This window comes from Ictidomys tridecemlineatus, chromosome 2 (assembly GCF_052094955.1).
Source record: "Ictidomys tridecemlineatus isolate mIctTri1 chromosome 2, mIctTri1.hap1, whole genome shotgun sequence".
Classification (NCBI taxonomy): Eukaryota; Metazoa; Chordata; class Mammalia; order Rodentia; family Sciuridae; genus Ictidomys; species Ictidomys tridecemlineatus.
This window is the reverse complement of record NC_135478.1, coordinates 230,098,946-230,119,472: the sequence shown is the minus strand read 5'-3', so window position 1 is coordinate 230,119,472 and position 20,527 is coordinate 230,098,946. Positions and strand designations below refer to the sequence as shown.

The 20,527-nt window shown below is 47.7% G+C and overlaps 1 protein-coding gene and 1 long non-coding RNA gene across 14 annotated transcripts in view; one reads left to right on the top strand and one right to left on the bottom strand.

The window, feature by feature from the left end:
- The window catches only part of Rnf32 (ring finger protein 32), a 31,943-nt gene extending 28,484 nt beyond the window's left edge, over nucleotides 1-3,459 (bottom strand). For 6 of the 9 annotated variants that reach the window (XM_078040920.1, XM_078040921.1, XM_078040925.1 and 3 more), the window contains exons 1-3: nucleotides 3,320-3,459; nucleotides 2,372-2,460; nucleotides 1,377-1,641 (exon numbers count right to left, since the gene is read on the bottom strand). In XM_078040920.1, the coding sequence (XP_077897046.1) occupies nucleotides 1,377-1,641; nucleotides 2,372-2,386 (280 nt within the window). In that variant the 5' untranslated portion in view covers nucleotides 2,387-2,460; nucleotides 3,320-3,459. Of the gene's footprint in view, nucleotides 1-146; nucleotides 1,642-2,371; nucleotides 2,461-3,319 lie in introns of those variants that run through there. The other 3 variants (XM_078040924.1, XM_078040923.1, XM_078040922.1) reach the window with 3 other exon arrangements.
- A 205-nt stretch (nucleotides 3,460-3,664) lies between these two features.
- Nucleotides 3,665-20,527, top strand: part of LOC120891771 (uncharacterized) — a 37,257-nt gene continuing 20,394 nt past the window's right edge. For 3 of the 5 annotated variants that reach the window (XR_013435561.1, XR_013435564.1, XR_013435563.1), the window contains exon 1: nucleotides 4,715-6,170. This is a non-coding gene — a long non-coding RNA (uncharacterized LOC120891771). Of the gene's footprint in view, nucleotides 3,932-4,714; nucleotides 6,171-20,527 lie in introns of those variants that run through there. The other 2 variants (XR_013435562.1, XR_013435565.1) reach the window with 2 other exon arrangements.

Below are 20,527 nucleotides of genomic sequence, written 5' to 3'. Positions count from 1 at the left end.
AGAGTTCTGTTTTTATCATTCTCACTTGAATAAACCCTACTCCTTTAACCCATGCCTTCCACTGTCCTGTGAGACAATAAGTCAGAAAGAAGTCGTAGTGAGCTCTGGGGTCTATTGCAACACTGAAGGGCACAGCCCACACTTACCACTACAGCACAGAACTTCAACACGCATAGTGAAGAAGAATCTGGCTTTGCTGGGCCTGCTCCTCGGAGTGGGTGCCGGCAGGCATCCCCTGCCGTGATTAGCTGCCGACACAAAACAGGCTTTCTCCGCAGCAGAGGTCACAGGCCTCCCCCACCAGCAGAAGCAGAGCATCACATTTTGTCTCACACTCCAGTTTCACCATCACACCCATGTGGCCCAGGGCTGTGTCAGGAACGTCACTTCAGCTAATCACAAGATGACGGGTGAGTACAGGACATGTCCACTTAACTTCTATCACGGGGTATCGCAACGGTTGTTCTGTTACTGCTAATGCTGCTAACCGCTTACTGTGCCTAATGTGCAAACCAAACTTCATCATAGGTCTGTATGTATAGGGGAAAAGCACTACATGTGGGGTTCCGTGCTATCTGTGACTTCAGGCACCCATGGGGGTCTGGGAACACACTCCTCAGATGGGCTGGACTGCACAGTCAACAGACCTCACTTAATTTCACTGTCTCACTGAGGTCCTTTTCCTGATCTCGGAGTGGATGTCACATGGAGTTTAGTCATCATGTCCCTGTAGTCTCCTGTCATCTGGGAGTTTCTAGGTCTCTGCTTCTCTGGAGGCTTTTGAAGAGTACTGGCAGGAAATCTGGGTCTGAGGTTTCCTCATGGTCACATTCAGATGTGCATTTTGGGCAAGCCGCCCAGAAGTGAAGTCACACCTCTTCTCAGGAGGCACATGAAGTCGAGTCTCTACTGGTACAATTTGCTGGGTGAAGGTGCTGTGTCCGAGGTCACTGTGTTACTGCCTTTCCATCTGAGTGTCCACCGTCTGCACATGGTTCTCCCTGAATTCCTTTCTGCTGCTGACCATTCCTGTGGTGGTCACCAAATGGAGGTTTTTCTGTCACCCTGGCAGCTGCAATTAGTTGTCATTCCACTCTCAGAAGTTTTTTTTTACAAAATTTATTTATTCAATTATTTATTTCTATTGATATGGGTTAATGGGTATTTCTTCTAATCTGCTGTTTTTTATTCTCATTCTACCAAGTATTACTGGCTTTATGTTCTTGTTCAAATTGTCCCTCATTGTTTGTAAGCTTCAATACATACACACCTTTCTGGGTAAGCACAGGATCTCTGTATCAAAAACCCTCTATTACAAAACTCAGCAGGTTCATCAGCGCTAATGAGCCAATGCGGGGACGGTCGGATCAGCTTACCTAAAGTCAGCGGTGGTGGTGTGGGATCAAGAACGTACTCTCTTTCTGGATCTTCTACCCTGGGGCTGTGCGTGGGTTTTTTAAGTCCAGTATCTACTACTGCTTTTGCATCTCTCTTCAGAGATTTTGCCTTGTTCTCTTTCTTTCGTACTTCTGTCTTAGAATTATCTGCTATTGAAAGATTTCCAAGTTGAAGGTCATGTAAAATGTGATCTTGTAAAGCAACCGCAGTGATTGCTAAGTTATCTTTTTTAGATGAGTGATCCTAAAAAATAGGAAAAAGGTCTCATTTACGGGAGCACTGTGTAATGTATCATTGGGAAGAATCATGAGGCCTGGCCCTTGATGGCACGGGAGATGGAATCACCTGGCAAAGGAGCTCGAGCCATGGCTTCTATACCAGAGCCAACCCCAGGCTCATCAGCAAGGTTAACAACAGGAATATCTGCTTATTTGATTATTAAAGCCTTAATTATAGTGTAAATAAATTCATTATGACCTATAAACCTATGCATGTCTAAACAAACCTACTGTTTCATACTAATTAAATTCGACTCCAGGCAAATCCTAAAGAGCATCTTGCACTTCAGTGCATTTTTAAAAAAATATTTTTTTTAGTTGTAGGTAGACATGATAACTTTATTTCTATTTACTTATTTTTATGTGGTGCTGAGGATCAAACCCAGTGCCTTACATATGCTAGGCGAGCGCTATATCACTGAGCCACAACCCCAGCCTCCTGTATTTTTTTTTTTTTTGGTCAAAATACATTTCTCCTATGGACGAGTTCCCCATACAGGATTCCTGGGCAGCTCTCAGAAACACTTGTCTCTACCTTCCACTGCCCCACACCATGTGCTTCTCCTCTCTGCTCACAATTCCTCACTGAAACACCACTGAGAGTGTACAAATACTATGTGTACACTTAAAAAAGGCGGAGTTAAAATCTATCCCATGAGTAAAAGCATGTGTATGTTTTAAGAAGGATGGTGTACCTTATGTTTTAGCATGCTGAATCAGGAAAAGTTCTGACTTGGCTTCAACAAATCCTACCATCACACCATATCACATTGCTTTCATTATTCTGCAAAAAAACACAGTGAACAGAAAATCAGAGTGTACATAAAAAGCTCTTATGGATTTTCTGGGAACATACATATCAAGAGTCTAATTGATGTTGGGTGGGTGGTACACGCCTATAATCCCAGTGGCTCAGGAGGCTGAGGGAGGAGGATCCTGAGTTCAAAGCCAGCCTCAACAAAAGCGAGGCACTAAGCAACTCAGTGAGACCCTGTCTCTAAATTAAGCACAAAATAGGGCTGGGGATGTGGCTCAGTGGTCGAGTATCCCTGGGTTCAATCCCCAGTACCAAAAAATAAATAAAAAAGTCTTTGATAATGAACTGATAAGAGCAAGGGGAGGAATTAAGCCAGTCTATACCTCAGTCCTGTCCCCACGCAGTTCCCCATTGACTTTGAGAGAACACCTTACTATAAACAAGAACCAGCTACTGGTAAATAAGACATAAATGCAACAAATCTTCAGACCAAATCAGAGAACTAGGACTAGTAAATGAAACCCTCCTGCAGCTGAGATCTGAAGAATGCGGCCAGTGGCATGTTTATTCTTTGGGGAGACAGAGGCGGCCAGACTCTGGAGGGAACAGGAACCCTGCCCCGCCTGGTCGCCCCGCACGCCGCGGCCTTCCCGGCGCTGGTCCGCTCGCCCAGCGGGGAAGCCGCCGGGAGTGCGCCCCCGACGCCGGTGCCCGTGCGCGGCCGGCGGCCGGCTCCTCCCCAGCGGGCCTCTCCGCAGCGCGTTCCCGAGGCCCAGCGCTGAGCCAGGCGCACGTTCCCGCGCGTCCTCTCGAAGGACCCGGCACCCAGGAGGGCGGCAGCGCTCCTCCGGCTCCGTGAAGGCTGGCCCTCCAGTTGTGCGGTCACCTTTCCTGTCCCTTCGGTCACGGCATCGAGAGACCAGGAAAGAGGTTCTCAACCAGTCCCCAGGCGTCGAGGGCGGGCCCAGAGCCGGGCCGTGGAGGACCCCGCGCCTTAACGCTGCACAGCCGCGGCGCTCGCCGCCAGCTCCGCGCAGTGCACGGCCTAGACGCCGCCAGGCACTGGTCGCTAGTGAACCGCGCGGGCCCCGGCCACACGGCCGCGCCGTACGTCGGCCGCGCTTGCCGTTGCCGTAGCAACCGCCGCCTGGGCACAGGACGCGGTGCGCATGCTCCCCCCCCCCCTCTCCTTTCAGCGCGCACGCGCGCCGGACACCGCCGCTGCGCACGCGCGTCGACCTCTCCCCGCGCGTCGCTCCCACTACCCGACGCCAGTGCGTCGCGGGACCGCGCCGTTGGCCAGTGTGGCGGGGAGCGCGCGGGGACCCGTGAGGCGGTACGCTGCGGTCGGCTGCGAGCGTCCCCAGCGCCGCGGGCCCCTCGGGGTCCAGGCTGTGCCTGCGCGCTCCCGCGCCCCGCCGACCTACCCTCCAGCGGCCCGCGCGCCCTGCCCGCCGCCTTGTCATCAGCCACAGGGCCTGGTCACAGGTGTCTACAGGTGCACCAGCCGTCGCCTGGCCACAGGCCACACAGGCCTGGTCCACTAGTGCCGCAGTTAGGCTGGGTCACAGGGCCTGGTCACTCTTGTGGTTACGCTGGGTCACAGGGCCTGGTCACTCTTGTGGTTACGCTGGACCACAGGGCCTGGTCACTCTTGTGGTTACGCTGGGTCACAGGGCCTGGTCACTCTTGTGGTTACGCAGGGTCACAGGGCCTGGTCACTCTTGTGGTTACGCTGGACCACAGGGCCTGGTCACTCTTGTGGTTACGCTGGACCACAGGGCCTGGTCAGCCAGGTCCGTGGGTGTGCAGGGTTGCCAGGCCTGCTCACCCACCTGCCGTGATGGTACTGTCAGACCTGGTCACCTGTGTCCGAAGCTGTCCTGTCACCTGGCATGGTCACACATGTCTTTGTCACACATGTCCACGGCTGCACTGTCGGTCACTGGGTCTGGTCACCCGTGTCCTCCGCTGTGCTGTCTGTCACTCTGGGCTGTCCCGGGCCTCTGATGACTTGTCTGCATCGGCACCTGCATCTGTGTGACAGCTGGGCCTGTTTCTGTGGGTCTTCTGTCCCCTGTGGGTGCCAGGCCTTGTGGGCGCTGGTGTGAGCTGTTGAAAGAGGCTTGCTCCCAGGGCTGCTTTCCCACCGGCCACAGCCCTCAGATGCCCCAGAAGTGCCCGGGCCGTCCGGGCTTCGGGTCGATCCCCACAGGCCTGAGCTGGTGCATGCTCAGGTGAAGACCTGGAGGAGCTCAGGTGAAGACCTGGAGGAGCTCAGGGAGACCTCGGAGCAGTCTCCACAGGTCTTCCCTCCTGGCCCCTGGAACCTTTTCTCCACATCCTTGCCAACATTTTATTGTTACTTGTATTTTTGATTGTTGCCATTCTGACTGTAGTGAGATGGAATCTCAATGTAGTTTTAATTTGCATTTCTCTTAATTGCTAGAGATTTTAAACACTTTTTCATATAGTTTTTGACCATTTATATTTCTTCTTCTGTGAAATGCCTGTTCAGTTCCTTTGACCATTTATTGATTGGATTATCTAAGTTTTCTATCCAAAATAGATTGGTCATTCTTGTTAGTCACACACAGTATTTTCTGCAGGATTTTACTTGAAATTTTAACCTGAATTACTACTTTGTGATTCTCAACAAAAGCAGACCTGACATGGTTGATATTTGGAGAGTAAGGAACAATTATTCATCCTTTCTCAAGGTAGTATGTTTTGTTGGGTTAAGTTAGATACTCAGAATGCAGCATTCTCAGACAGGGTTTATTACCATCTCTAACTCACCAGGCATTTATCTTCCATGGTCTGCCTTCAGGGCATTTGTTGGTGAGCTGCAGAGTGTGTTGGGAGGCCGTCCTGAGCCCACTCTCCAGGGCCTCTGGCCTTTGTGTTGTACTCATTCAACTAACTGGTTTTAGAATTTCAGAATCTTTATTGGCTGTCCTAGGAATGGTAAAGATGGATGAAAGAGAAGACCAGCGGGCCAAGTAGGTGCTGGGAGGCATGGTGACTCAGAGCCTTTGACTTCTCACTGGGCTTATCAGGCTATTGAGTGCTTTTGTCTGTTGATATTTTTGACTCAGGTGGATTTGCTGGGAAGCAGCCTTCTTGCAAGTCCAGGGCCTCTGTTCCCAGGATGTCAGAACAATTCCTGCTCCCACTTCTCTATCGAGCCCTGGACGTCCAGCTTAACCTAAGCAGAAGCCCTGGGCATGCGTGTTCTTTGAGCCCTTAACCTTCACCGTCACCACTCCTTCAAGTACCTCTCTTGATCTGGTACTGCCCTTGACTTCCCACAGCCACTTCACAGTCACCAGCTTCTATCCCAAGCCTGTTCACATGTACTTACTTTCTTCAAATGACCCTTAGTCATTTCTGTGTTTTGCATTATGCGAGGTCCAGAAATTTGTTAGGAATTGCCAATCTCTGAGTGTTCTGCAGCAGTCATTGCTATGAAGATTCAGGTACACCAGTGGGGACTTTCTGGAATCTTTTTTGTTCCTATAGATTGTATTATGGTTTTGTTTTATATTAATAAAATAGTGAAAAGGGGCTTAGGAAAAGCTGTTTCAGCTCTTCTTTAAAATGTTTATAAATACCTCCCCCGACAGTTTAGAGTGCCCTGACAGATGTCACATGATCATGAGGAACAGTAGAAACACCTCCTGTGCTGGGAAGGCAGAAGGAATTGTACTTCAGTCCTTCAACTGTGACCTAAAGTGGTGAGTGATACAAATGATCTCCTTTAAGAATTGTTTTCTGAATAGAGAAGGCAGCAAATCCATCCTTTGCTGTTGACTCCAATATATTACAACTAGTTTTCACTCTGTGTCTAATGTGCGACATGATAAAGGTATTCAGGCTAAGCATACTGCAATTTCTAGGTCCCAGGTACATATATGTGTGTATGTGTATTCACATATATAAATAAATACACATAAATTTATTTTTCATATTTATTATATTTTTGTATGTGTATATATACACACATATATTTGAGATGAGGTCTCATTATGTTACAGTTGGTCTCAAACTCAGGATCAAGCAATCCTCTTATTCAGCCTCCCAAGTAGCTTGGACTAAAGGCATATGCCACCATGCCTGGCTCCTCATTACCTTTATTAACATTTTTATTGTACATTCTGATTACATCAGAATTCACTCTTTTTTTTTTGTAGCTCTAAGAGTTTGGAAAAATGCGTAATGTCATGTACCCATCACTGTGCAGCAGTCACAACTGTTCTGCTGCCTTATCCCCCCCAGCTGCCCACTAGAACCCTGGCAGCCCTGCCCTATGACTGTCTCGCAGTTGGCCCTTCAGGCATGTCATCGAGCGGGAACCGGGCAGCATGTCTGACTGGTTCCTCTTGGCAGCAGGCCTTGGCGTTCCTCAGAGTCTTCTCATGGTGGACTCCATTTCCCTTTATTGAAGGGCCTTTTGGTTGCTTCCAGTTTTGTGATCATGAATAAAGTGGCCTAACATTCTGTCCAGGTTTTTTATTAGGCCCAGGTTTTCAGCTTCTTTGGATGGATAATAGGGGCACGATGGTTGGTCATGTGGTGAGAATGGGTTTACTCCTGCAGGGAACCACCAACTGTCTTCCCTAGTGGCTGTGCTACCGTGCCTGAGATTCCTGCCGCTCCGCGTCTCACAGCCATTGATGGGGCAGGTCATTTAGACTTCAGCCATTGCTAATGGTTATGTAGGGATATTTTATTTTTGTTTCAGTTTACAACTTCCTAATGACATGTGAGATTGAACATCTTTCATATGCTCATTTTCCATTTGCAAAACTACCTCAGTGAGGTGTCCACTCAGATCTTTTGACCATTAAAAAAAAATAGTTTCTTTTTTGTTGTTGAGTGACAAGAATTCTTTGTATATTTTATTTATTATTTATTTTATTTTATTTTTTTAGTTGTAGATGGACACAATATCTTTATTCATTTATTTTTATGTGGTGCTGAGGATCGAACCCAGGGCCTCACAGCTGCAAGGCAAGTGCTCTACCATGAGTTACAGCCCCAGCTCCCTTTCTTTGTATATTTTATATGCAAGTCCATGATGAGATATGTGTGTTGCAAAGATTTTCTCTGTGACTTTTCTTTTTATTCTCTTCAAAGTGCCTTTCACAGCATAGAACTTTGGGTTTTTAACATAGTCCTATTTGTCATTTTATTTCTTTCATGGATTATTCTTTTGGTAATGTCATTCCCAAAACCAAAGTTAACTAGGTTTTCTTACATATTATCTTCTGGAAGTTTTACGGTTGTTCATCTCACAGTGAGATCTTTGATTTGTTGAATTACGCATTTTATGAAATGTGCTAAGATCTGTATATACCTGGGTGTAGTAGTGCATGCCTGGGATCCCAGCAGCTCAGGAGGCTGATTCAGGAGGATGGTGAGTTCAAAACCAGCCTCAGCAACAGCAAAGAGCTAAGCAACTCAGTGAGATGCTGTCTCTAGATAATATACAAAAGAGGGCTGGGGTTGCTGGGCTTGAGGCTCAGTGGTAGAGCGCTTGCCTAGCATGTGTGGGACCCTGGGTTCGATCCTCAGCACCACATAAAAATAAATAAATTAAATAAAGTTATGGTGTCCAACTACTACTAAAAATAGCCACCCCCTCAAAGGATCTGTATGTAGATTTTTTTTCTCCATGCAGAAGTCCTGCATTTCCAGCAGCATCTATGGGAAAGATTGTCCTTTCTTGATTGAATTGCCTTTATTTATTTATTTTTTTTTGTCAAAAATCAGTTGATTATATTTGTGTGAGACTACTTCTGGGTCCTGTGTTCCGTTTCATTGTTTTATTCTTTTGTCAATACCCTTCATTGCCTTAATCACTACAGCTGCACAGTGAATCTTAAATTGGTGGTGCTGTCCTCCGACTTGGCTCTCCTCAGCATCGTGGAGCTCCTGGGGTCTTTGCCTCTCCATGTAAACTGCAGAGTAACTGGACTGCAGTACAACTTGTTGGGATTCTGTGTTGACTCTATAAATCAAGTTGGGAAGAACTGACATCTTAAAAACATGGAGTCTTCCTATCTACGGACATGGGATATTTTTCCATTTGTTTAGATGTTCTTTTATTTCTTTCATCAGAATGTTATAATTTTCCTCATATAGATCTTGTACATAATTTGTTAGACTTATACCTAAATATTTCGTTTTGGGGGGTTACTAATATAAATGGTATTCTGATTTTAGTTTAAAAATCCACTTATTTATTGATGATATATAGGAAAACAATTGACTTTTGTTTACTTACCTGTATCCAGCAACCTTGCTATAATTGCTTGTTGGTTCTAGGATTTTATTTTTGCTAAATAATCAGAATTTCTGCATAGGCAGTTAGTTGTGTCATCTGCAGACTAAGATGCCTGTCTTTCTTCCTTCCTGTCTACTTTTCTTCTCTTGTCTTACAGCTTTACCTAGGGCTTTCAGGATGAGCTGAATAGAAGTGGGGAGAGGGAACACTCTTGCTGTTCCTGATCTTACAGACAAAGCCTCTAGCTTTACACCATTAGACAAGGCTAGATGTAGGCTTTTTTTTTTTTTTTTGGTGTTATTTGTCAATATTAGAGGATTCCCAATTATTTCTAGTTTGCTGAGTTTTTAAAAATCAAGAATGGGTGTTAAATTTCAAATTTTTCTTCATCTGTTGCTATGATCATGTGACTCTTTTTCTTTAGCTTATTTATATAGTAGATTAAATTAATTAGATTTTGAATATTGAATATGCCTTGTATATACAGGATAAACTCCACCTGGTTGTGGTGTATAATTCTTCTTATACATTATTGGATTCTATTTGCTATTGTTTTGTTGAGGAATTTATATCTATGTTCAGGAGAGAGATTAGTCTGAATTTTCCTTTCTTTATATTTTGTCTGATCTATGAGGTCAGGTGTTTTAGTCAGCTGTTACATCACTGTGACCAAAATATCTGAAAAGAACAACCTAGAGGAGGAGCAGTTTAGGTGGGGCTCATGGTCTCAGAGGTCTCAGTCCACGGAAGGCTGACTCCATTGCCGGGACCCAGGAGAGGCAGCTCATGGTGGGGGAGAGCCCAGCAGAAGAAAGCTGCTCAGCCCGTTGGGGGTCAGGGAGCAGAGAGAAGGGGCTGCAGGAAAGAGCCCCCTTCCAGGGCAGCCCCCTGGGACCCACCTCCTCCAGCCACACCCCAGCAACTCAGTCATTCCAACTAAGATGGACTGATTAGGTTACAGTTCCCACAGTCGGATCATGGCACCTCTGAATATTCCTGCACTGAAGAAGTTTGGGGTCACCTCAGATCCAAGCCATGATATTAGGTAATGTTGTCCTCATAGAATGAGTCAGGAAATTTCAGACTCTGTATTTTCTGGAAGAGATTGTAAACAATTGGTATCAATTCTTCTTTTAAGTGTTTGGTACAATTCACTAATGAAACCTCCTGGGCCTAGTACTTTATCTTTTGGAACTTATTAAAACTATTGGCTGAATATCTTTGATAACTATAGGTCTATTCCCTTCGTCTTTCCCTATCAGCCCCTCCCATCTAAGTCGTCAAGTTTGGGGGCATACAGTTGCTCATATATTCCTTTTCCATCTTTCCAATGCACAGGAGCTCAGTGCCCGCTTTCATTTCTGATTAGTAACTTGTTCTTCTGTCTTCTTTTCATGCAGATAGGTCTGTCAATTTTAGTTTTTCTGGAGCTTCTCTATGTATTTCTGTTTTCGATTTATATTTTTGCTCAATGTGTAGAATGTCTCTTCTTCTGCTTTTCCTCTGGTGTCCGGGTGGGAGCTGGCAGTGGCTCTGGTTGTGACTTTCTAGGGCCTGCATTCAGTGCTGCACATTTTTCTTCAAGCACTGCCTTTGCTGCATTTTATGTTTTCATTGCATTCAAAATATTTTTAAAAAATTCTTTTGTGGCTTCTTGTTTGACTCATGTCTTATTTCATTATGTTCTTTGATCTCCAAATATTTGAGAATTTTCCATCTGTTTCTATCAATGATTTCTAGTTAATTCCTTTGTAGTCCGAGAGGGTGCTTTGTATGGCTTCCACTCTTTCCAGGTGTGCAGGCATCTGTGAGGCCCAGAGTGTGGTATGTCTTGGTGAGTGTTTCATCTGAGTCGAGGAAGTGTTCTGCGGTTGGGTAGAGTGTTCTGCAGTTCTCAGTCGATTCAGCCAATCCTCGGTGCTTCCCACTTGATGGACGGCATCCTTGCTGCCTTTCCACCTGCTGTCTGGAGCTCTCCAATGCAACAGTGCATTCATCTGTCTGTCCTTGCCATGTGTCAGCTTTTGCTTTGTGTATTTGAGTGCTCTGCTGTTGGACGGATACACAGTGAAGATTGCTCTAACTCCTTGGGCAGTTGACACACGTCATTATGCAGTTGCCCCTCTTTATCCCTATCAGTCTTCCTTGTTCTAGAGTCTGCTGTGTCTGGAATTAATATAGCTACTGCAGCCTTCTTTGTTTGGTGTTAGTCCTTTACTTTTAACCTGTCATCATCTTTGTATTAAAAGTGGGTTTCTTGTAGATGCACACAGCTGGGGCTGTCCATCCTTTTGTTTTATCTTTGTGGCACTAGGGATTGAACCCAGGACCCTGTATGTGGTAGGCAAGTGCTTTCTCATTGAACTACAATTGCAGCCCAAGCTTTGTTTTAATTGGTATATTTTAATTGGCATATCTAAATATACCAATAAAAAACACAAAGATATTCACATTTAATATATTCATTATCTTGACAGATTGATATCTAGCATATTTGTAACCTTTTTCTATTTTTTGAACTTATTATTTTTTAAAAATTTCCCATTTTCAATCCCTAAAAAACAAATACCAAATGTCTTCTTTGATATAATGAGAGCAACTATGAACAGAGCAAGGAGGAAGAGCAGGAAGAAAAGACTAACATTAAACAGAGTCATGAGATGGGAGGGAAAGGAAGAGTAAAGGGAAATTGCATGGAAATGAAGGGAGACCCTCATTGCTATACAAAATTACATATAAGAGGTTGTGAGGGGAATGGGAAAATAAACAAGGAGAGAAATGAATTACAGTAGATGGGGTAGAGAGAGAAGATGGGAGGGGAGGGGAGGGGGGATAGTAGGGGATAGGAAAGGTAGCAGAATACAACAATTACTAATTGGGCATTATGTAAAATTGTGGATGTGTAACCGACGTGATTCTGCAAACTGCATTTGGGGTAAAATTGGGAGTTCATAACCCACTTCAATCTAATGTATGAAATATGATATGTCAAGAGCTTTGTAATGTTGTGAACAACCAATAAAAAATTAAAAAATTAAAAAAAAAATTTCCCATTTTCTGCCTTCTGTGGTTTTAGTTGAGCATTTTTAATGATTCTTTTTTGTTTCCTTTCCTAGTTTATCAATTCTACTTCTTTAAAAATGTATTTTAGCGGTTGCCCTACTGTTTGCTGTAGACATTTAGAACTAATCTAAGTCCAGTTTCAAGTGACACTACACTGTGCCATGGCCAGGGTGGGTGCCTTATGAGACTGCTCCCAATCCTTCCCTCTCGTCCTTCCCCAAACCACTCATTCCACTTACTTCTAAGTTGCAATCATCCAATGCTTTGCTTCTTTTAATTATATTAAACTGTGATATTAGGAAAACGAGAAGCAAAAGCTTGTTTGGCCTTCATTCTTTCTTCCTAACACTCTTCATCAAGGCGGTCTGAGTGTCTGATTTATATCACTTTCTTTCTCTCTGCACAGCCTTTTGAACTCTCCTTGCAAGTCACGTCTTCTGATGGCATTCCCTCAGTTTTCATTTGTCAAAAAATAATCTTCATTTCTCCTTAATTTTTAAGAGAATTTTTGAGGTAAATTCACACACAATAACGTTGACCATTACAAAGTGAGTGGTTCATTAGCATTTGGTTCAGCCAGAGCTGTGAAACCCCCTCTCTGGTTCTAAAACGTCTCTGATTCCGCAGTGGAGTCAGACCCCACCCCAGTCTCCCCTGACTCTGCCCCAGCCCCTGGCTGCCTCCAGTCTGAATTCTGTGTCTGTGGATTTGCCTCTTCTGGGCCTTTTATACAATGTGTGGCCCTTCACGTCTACTGCTGTCTCTTGGCATGTTGGAGGGTGATCCTTGTTGTAGCACACGTCAGAACGTTGTTTCTTGAAGGACAGTCATATTCCATTGTGTGTATGTACCAACTTGTCTATCTGGTGGAGTGGACAGACGTTTAGGCTGTCCTCTTTAGCTGGGGTCAGGAGTGCTGCCTTCAGTGCTGGTGACTTCTTTGAGTCAGGTCTTTGGGTAGGTTCCAGGAGCTGAGGTCTGTTGCTCCATGTCCCTGCCACACTTGCTATTTTCTACTTTGGTTGCTAGCTGTCCTGACGGTCACAAGGGCACCTCATTGTGTTTGATGTGCATTTCTGTGACAGTGATGCTGTGGAGCATCTTTCCATCTTGTGGCTGTTTAGTTGGGAAGTTCCCTGTGACGTGTCTGATTCCTGTCTTGAGCATGCTCCATCAGTTTTCACTTCTGTGACTGTGTTCTCAGGTTCTGGTGTTGCCTTCTGAGTCTTTCTGAAGTGTCCCTCTCTCTGCTTACATTACCCATCTCTTCTTGCCTGCTGCTCACCTTTTCCACCAGAGTCAGGTGATGGTTTGATTTGTTCCCAAGGCAGGCTACTTTACAAAGAAAAGAGGTCCATTCAGGCTGCAGTTCTGGCCTTGGCTTGGCCCTGGTGAGGGACTCCTGGAAGAAGGCTCCCAGGGCAGGAGTGTCTGAGTAGGAGAAGGTCGCTGGCCAGGCGGGAGGCCAGAGAGTGAACAGGGCCGTGCTCAGGCTTCGTAACAACTTGCTCTTGCAGGACCTAACTGGGGTCCCACGGAGCTACCTTGACCCCAGTGCCCTGAGGATCTCCCACCTCTCCTATCTCATCACCATGGCAGTTGGGACCAGCCTCCAGCACAGCAGGCTTTGGAGGACAGACCCCATCCACGCCATAGCAGCCTTAATCTTGTCAATCATCGTTTTCAAGCCCCATTTGCGGATTGCACGTTCTCTGCCATGGCTGCTTCTGTGGCTGTTTTCCCCTGTGGGTTGCTGTTTCCTGGCTGGAAGCTGGATGTGTGGAGTGGAAGTCAGAGCTGAGGCCTGGGCCCAGTGTGGGGTGTGGCACCCCTGCTGGGAGTAGTACTGCTGGCTTGAAGCTGAGGGTGAGGCCTCTGCGTCCCTCCAGGGCCTTTTTTCTCTCGGGATTGTCTCTGATTCCCTTTAAACTTCTTAGGTGGATCCTGTCTTTCAGCTCTGTGACTGTAACCAGCCTGTGTTGGGCTTCCTCTGCTAGGTCCTGATTGGAGGGCGGGGCGAAGCATACTGGAGCTGGCCACTGTCCTGATGTCCTGGCCCTGATGGTCCACATGGGTTCCGGGCTGGTTGCTGTAGGTTGTGGGTCAGCGTTCTGCAGCCGGGTGTGGCCTGGCTTTGTGCGCCTGAGTCCTGAGCCTCAGTGTTTCCATGCTGTGTCAGTGTGTCGCTGCCATCTTGTTGAATTCCGACCCCTCATCTCCAGCACAGGGTTTCAAACATAGGCAAGTTTGCAGGTTGGAGATTCTATCCAGGCTCAGCTGGAGATTGTTTTGGTCTCGGATGAATAGGCAGTTTGCTGAAAAAGAAACCAAAGCAAGCTAACTTTCAGCCAGTGGCCAGTGTGCCAAGCCAGGCTGGCGCTGACTGGGGCCAGGGCCAACTCAGCCCTGCTCCACAGCCTTTCACTGTTGTGCTGGCTAGCCCAGGCATGCCCTTCCTGGTGCAGGGAGGCCACACCCGGAGTGCAGGCCTGCTCTGAGCCTGTGCCTGCACACCTGTGGGTATGCTGCCAGGCAAAACAAGTCACGTGGCGGAGCCCAGAACCAGAGGGGAGGTGCTGTAGGGATGCCTGGCACAGAGGTGCACGCAGGCGGGAGGGCAGGGAGCTGCTCTTGCAATCTCCTGCCACCCCTCAGCCCTGGGTGAGGCCACATGATTTGCTTTGTCTGTGCAGGTGAAAATGGTTGGACAGAGAGAAAACAGCTTCACCCGTGGCTTCACAGTTCAGAAACTGTCACACATGAAACACATCAACACTACCTTTTAAATGAGACCTCAGTCCACGAGTCCAGAATTTATGAATTCACAAAGAGTTTAAAATGAGACCACTAATTACCTTCTTCAGTTCGTTCTTTTATATATATATCTATATCTTATTACATAAAGAGTTTGGCAGTGCATATTTTATGAAAGTTTCAAGTGTCTTAGGTGGCTCTTTTGTTCATATAGTAGTTCTCTCCACCGTTTCTTAAATCCTCCAGGAGTTTCCCCAGTAAACAGCCTTTCATTTCATTTTGATTGGACTTAACTTCTTGGTTAGGGCCTTGAGGTAGCAGTGATCTTGTTGCTGGGTTTTATTTCCATTCACCTTAAATCTTGCTACAATAACTGTCACTACCCCTTGTTACGCTTAAAAGGACTCATCGAGAAATTTAGTTGAGACCATATTTAATACAGCAGGTGTGTGGATTTTAAAGGTTCCATTGTGTTTCACGTGTGTATTACTGTGAACCGTTCCATACCAGGAGAGGCGAGAGCCTTTTGTGGTTGCCCTGAAATGCTTTTGTATTCTGAAGACACAAATAGGTAATAAACATGACCTCCGAATAAACATCATGTAAGAACTTCTACTGAGTTGAACCTTCGTTAATAAGTTGCTTCATGCATGTAGAAATACGAATACTGAAGATGCTGCTTCTGTTTCCAAAATCACACTATAATTCTCTGTGGCTTGGTATTGCAACATTTTTATGCATATGCATATTTTTATGTCCATCCTGGGTTATTTGCGGCATAACCATGGGGGAAGTTGGTGGCATGTTTTCACATTTTTATGTCCCTTGTTTTATTCATTATACTGGTATGTTTTCTACAAGTGCTCTGCCAGGAACTCCAGCCACGACCAGGTCCAATCAGTAAAGAGCTGTACCCTCAAGGAAGCTCTGGTTTAGGCGGGAAAGAAAAAGAGTTCATGAAGAACTGAAACAGGTTGGGAAGAAGGATGGGCTGTTGAGGGGTGGAAGGCAGAGAGGAGAGCGTTTTTGGAGGTGAGGCTCAGAATCAGAAGAATTGGAGGAAAACAGTGGTAGTGAGAGGAGGAAGAGGTCAAGACGTGGCAAAATAAGGAGCGAGAGTGTCCTAAAGGAGCAGCCATGGTGGAGCAGCCAAGGTGGAGCGGCCAAGGTGGAGCGGCCAAGGTAGAGCGGCCAAGGGAGTGGTGAAGGTGGAGCGGCCAAGGTGGAGTGGTCAAGGTGGAGTGGTGAAGGTGGAGCGGCCAAGGTGGAGCGGCCAAGGTGGGGTGGCCATGGTGGAACGGCCATGGTGGAGCAGTCAAGGTGGAGCTGCGAAGGTGGAGCGGCCAAGGGAGCAGTGAAGGTGGAATGGCCAAGGTGGAGCAGCCAAGCTGGAGCGGCCATGGTGGAGCAGCCAAGGTGGAGTGGTCAAGGTGGAGCTGCGAAGGTGGAGCGGCCAAGGGAGCAGTGAAGGTGGAACGGCCAAGGTGGAGTGGCCAAAGTATGCGGGATGAGGAGCCCGGCTCCAGGGCCTCATGACAGGCATGGCCACAGGACAGGTGGGGTGGGGTGTTTACCAAGAGCAGTCGGGGGCCATCAGGAAGATGAGAGATGTTCTGCTGGTGGGAGATGGGAACTAACAGAGTTGAGGGAGTACAGGGAGGACACTTTGTCAGTGCTGGGCTGTAGGAGGCTGGCCCTGCCTGGAACGCCACCTGTGGGAGGGAAGGAGTGTGGATGGGCTCTGGAAACTGGATTCATGAAGTTAGAAGGAAATATGTTCTGCTGTGGAGGGCCGGTGCTCCCGGGATTGCCGTGGATGATCCAGACTGCTCCCAAAGATACTCCAGGGGGGAAAAGAAGAGTTTCAGATTCCTAATATGACTCTCAGGACCAACCATGAAAGCATATATCTATACTATAAAACGACTATTACCAAGCATACCCTGGTCGGCATGTGCAGCTCAAGAGCCCGCCATCTTGGCTGTTGGCCCAGGGCGCTGGTACTTGGGCACTTGTATGTCACATGGCCCAAGGCTTTGATGCCTGTTGGATGTCTCTCCATTATGGCTCTGTGACCACAAATTGTTGCCCACATTGTACATACTGTGGTTCTCAGCTGTTCTGAGTCATGGAAGTCACCACAATACAGGGCATGGAGTTTGGGGAATTGACCATTTGCTTCAGTTTTGGAGTCTAGCAGGTTCTGAATCCAAAGACACATTTTTTTTTTTTTAATGAATTGAAATAAAACATCCTTCTCACAGAATCCCAAGTCATTTCTGCCTGTTTTCTTAATTCTGGTAACCCCAGTAAGCAGCACAGAGCAGGCACCCAGCATGGAGTTTGTTGAACTCCTCTTCTTTCCTATGGAGGAGATGAAACAGGAGCCTCTTTTGCCTCTTTGATTAAGGAAAGAGTCTGAAACAAAAAGTCACTCCATCCATTTTTGAACCACTATGGTATTGCCTGTATTTTTAGAAAACAATGTTGTCACCTTAGTGTGAGGAAGTTTGGCTTTAGAAGTAAAGAGACAGGTTCGTGTCAGGCTCCGTTGCTTATTGGATGCATATGATCCTGGGCAAGGTAGTAGACCTTTTCTGTGCCTCAGTGTCCTCATCTGGAAAATGGGAGTAATGGCATCTGCCTGCAGGACTTTTGTAGGGATTGAGGTGGGTAACACATGGAAGCATCATCCAGGGAGGGTGAGTGCTCAATGAGTGCAATCCATGTTTGCTGATGGTGGTGGCCAGACAATGTTACAGATGATCCAGGTGAAGCTGTGTTTCTGTCCCAGCTTTGCTTAGTGTTGTTCCTTAGGGAAGGGCACCCAAGGTCAAGTTCCAAGCAAAAATGCCAGTGGTGGTGTCTCCTTGAATAACGGAAGGCCAGGTGTGATAGGGTGGGCAGGTACAGACACCTGACAGCGTGTCTCACTTGAAGAGAAACTTGACTTGGCTCACAACCAGAGTCTGAGCAACACAGACCTCAGCATGAATGGTCTCCAACTTGTTTTCATGGTCTTCCTCATTTGAGACGTAGTGAAGTCCACCATTTCAGACATCAGAATTAGCACTGAAAACATGGGGCTGTTCGTCGGATAGATGACAGTGACGCATTGTTTGCATGTCAAACACGTGTGTTGTTTGTCACATTGCCATCTATGCATCTTTCTAGAAGGTTTCCAATTTCACCTGGGTCAAAAGACAATCTGTCGTGCAGATGGCAATACTAAAAAACAAAACCCGGGTGCTGTGCCTGCCAACAGCCGCGGAGTCAGTGGGCTGGGGCTGGAGAAGAAGCCCTGCCCGCAGACCCAGGTGTGGAGCAGGGTGCCAGCTTAGGGGCCTCGCAGTGCCGTCAAGCGCAGGTTCAGGTCCTCGCTGCCCTGCAGGCAGACCCTCGTGTTCAAGGCCTCGCAGAGCCAGCTCCTGGGCATGAGAGGGCTTTCCTCACCTGTCAGCAGAGTGGCTCTGGGGACGTGCTTTTGGTACCTGGCAGGCCCATATTTGCCTTAGAAGGTGCATTTGAGGTGGCTCCCTGTTTGACCTTCGCCTCAGGACCTCTTACCTGCTCCATTCTGCGTTGAGGAAGCGCCTGGTCGTGAGGCGGGCAGAGTGAAGGAGAACACTGCCTGTGTGACTCCAGAAGTCAGTCCTGGCTCTCGAAGCCGTCTGCACACTAGAGATGCCGGGTGAGAAGCAGAGCGTGTGAGCCCAACCTGCCTGTGGGCCCCAGCTCTGTTGCTGATCCGGGACCGATGGCCCCCGGGACATTGGTTCTCAGGATCACACTTAGGCTTCTGTTCCTCTTGTAGCTTCTAACAAACCATGCTCAGGTGGATGGAGAAGCAAGGAGCCTGAGGGCTGAGCTTCACATCTTCAGACTGGGCCTCTCGAGGGAAATGTTGCTGTTCTGTCCAACCTGTGTTCCTGGTGTTGACTGGTGTTTAAGCCTGTGTACTACAATGTGATTAATAGTGCAGAACAGCACGAGGCACACACGTGGGTCATTACCCCAGCACTCCCTCAGCTGCCCTCCTTTATTTCCTGGGCTGCAGTAATTGCTTTCCTGTCAATTGACATCTATCTGCCTGGCATATTTTTAAAGTCAAATATATTGAGGTAAAAAATACAAGCACCTTAATCTCTCAGTTCTGTGATTTTTGACAGAGGCAGTGATGTAACCATCACCCAAAGCAAGCCTTACAACATATCCAGAGTCAGGAAAATCTCCCTTGAGTGCATTTCTGCCGGTCCCTCCCTCATGCAGCGCCCCACAGCACTGGTCTTTGGGGCCTGTGGCTCTGCCTGTCCAGTATGCTGTGTGCCGGAACCTGACAGCAAGCAGCCGCTCTAACTGGCTCTTCCCCTGGTGCAGCGCCAGACGTGCTCCTGTTGCTACTTGTGCCCGCAGCTCCCTGTTATTGCCAAGATGTATTCCACTCGGTAAAGGCACCTCCCTCTGTTTATCTCTTTGCTGTTGGAGGGGCAGTGAGTGGTTCCAGCTTTTTTGCAGCTAGGAATGAGCCACTGTAAATGTTCATGGGCTGGTTTCTGTGTGAGCACACATTTGTGTTTTTCTTGGATAAATATTTAAGAGTGGGGTTGCTGGGTCTTGTGGTGAGTGTGCTCAAGTTTACCAGGTATGTAAGACTCTGCCAGAGTCTTTCCCAGAGACCCCATGTGAGGGCCACAGCACAGGGCTAGTGCCTTAACTGTGGATGTCCAGCCTTCTGTCAGAGAATGAGCATTTCTTCTTTACAAATCACCCTGACTCTGATGTTCTGTTGTAGTAGCACAACACAGGAAGACATCTGCAGATGGTCATACTGGAGTACGAGGAGCAGATAAGATTTTTAAAATCAGAGGTTAAAGGTGCGAGGGCTCAATGACAAGAAAAGGGTGGTCCGTAGAATCCTCACACATCTGACTTGGATCTATTTAGAAGACCTTCAGACTCCCCTGGGCACGTCCTCCCGAGCTCTGGTGGTCCATTCCTGGGTGTTGTCAGCAGGTCGTGCCCCCTCCCCTTTTTCCGTTTCTTTCCTCTTCACGGAGACCCGGATGCTGCCCAACCTGGGCAGGCTTGCTGCTGGGCCTGCATCTGTTCTCCATGCCCCACAGAAGCAACAGCTGTTCCTTCGGCCTGTGAGATCCTGGAGGTAGAAGCTGCTTGAGCAGAACTGGGCCGGAGCTCCTGCTCTGTCGCACCCTCTACGGCACCTGGGCAGCGAGGGGCATGCAGAGCTCAGGCTTGGCGCACAATCCGTTGGCACCACCCACGAATGGGCCACCAGAGCTCGGGAGGACAAGGCCCAAGGGCCAGAACTGCTGGTGTAGCACCTCATTGTCTGTTCTCCCCAAAGGGCCAGGGACAGTGGTCATACAGGGCACAGACACGCGGGGACTTGGAAGGCACAGTTGAAAGCTGACTAGAGGAAGTTCTGGCAGGAAGTATGCATTTAGGTCTTAACCAAAAGCAGAATTTTCCAGGTCCAGTGTGTGTAACGGGTGGGAAAAACTGACTGACCCCAGCTGCATTCCCTGTGGGTCGTCGGAGCAGGCAGCGTGGATCACGCAGGTCAAGCAGGGGGGTCAGGGCCTCTGCCCAGAGCTCAGTTCCAAAGGACGGCAGCACCTGCCGAGTAGGGGGCGCCTCGTGGCCTTTGCTTGCCTGGGGGACTTGGCTCTGGAGTTACAGGAGTGCGAGGTGGGCTGGGAGCACACGAGCAGGGATTATATGGGCTGGTGTCGTCTGGCCTTGGAGGTGAGATGGGAAGGGAGGAGAGTCAGGAAGTGGGGTCTGTCAAACTGGCTCCGCTGTGGACTGACCTGAGGGGCCTCAGAGGACAGACGCCCTGCAGCACAGCCTGAGGAAGAGGAACGGAGGAGAGGTGAGTGAGCTGCACAGGCCCTCCGATTACTGCGTCAAAACCCAGGGACACATCTGACCTGAGATGGTTCCAGACACCTGTGAGGGGCGAGGCGT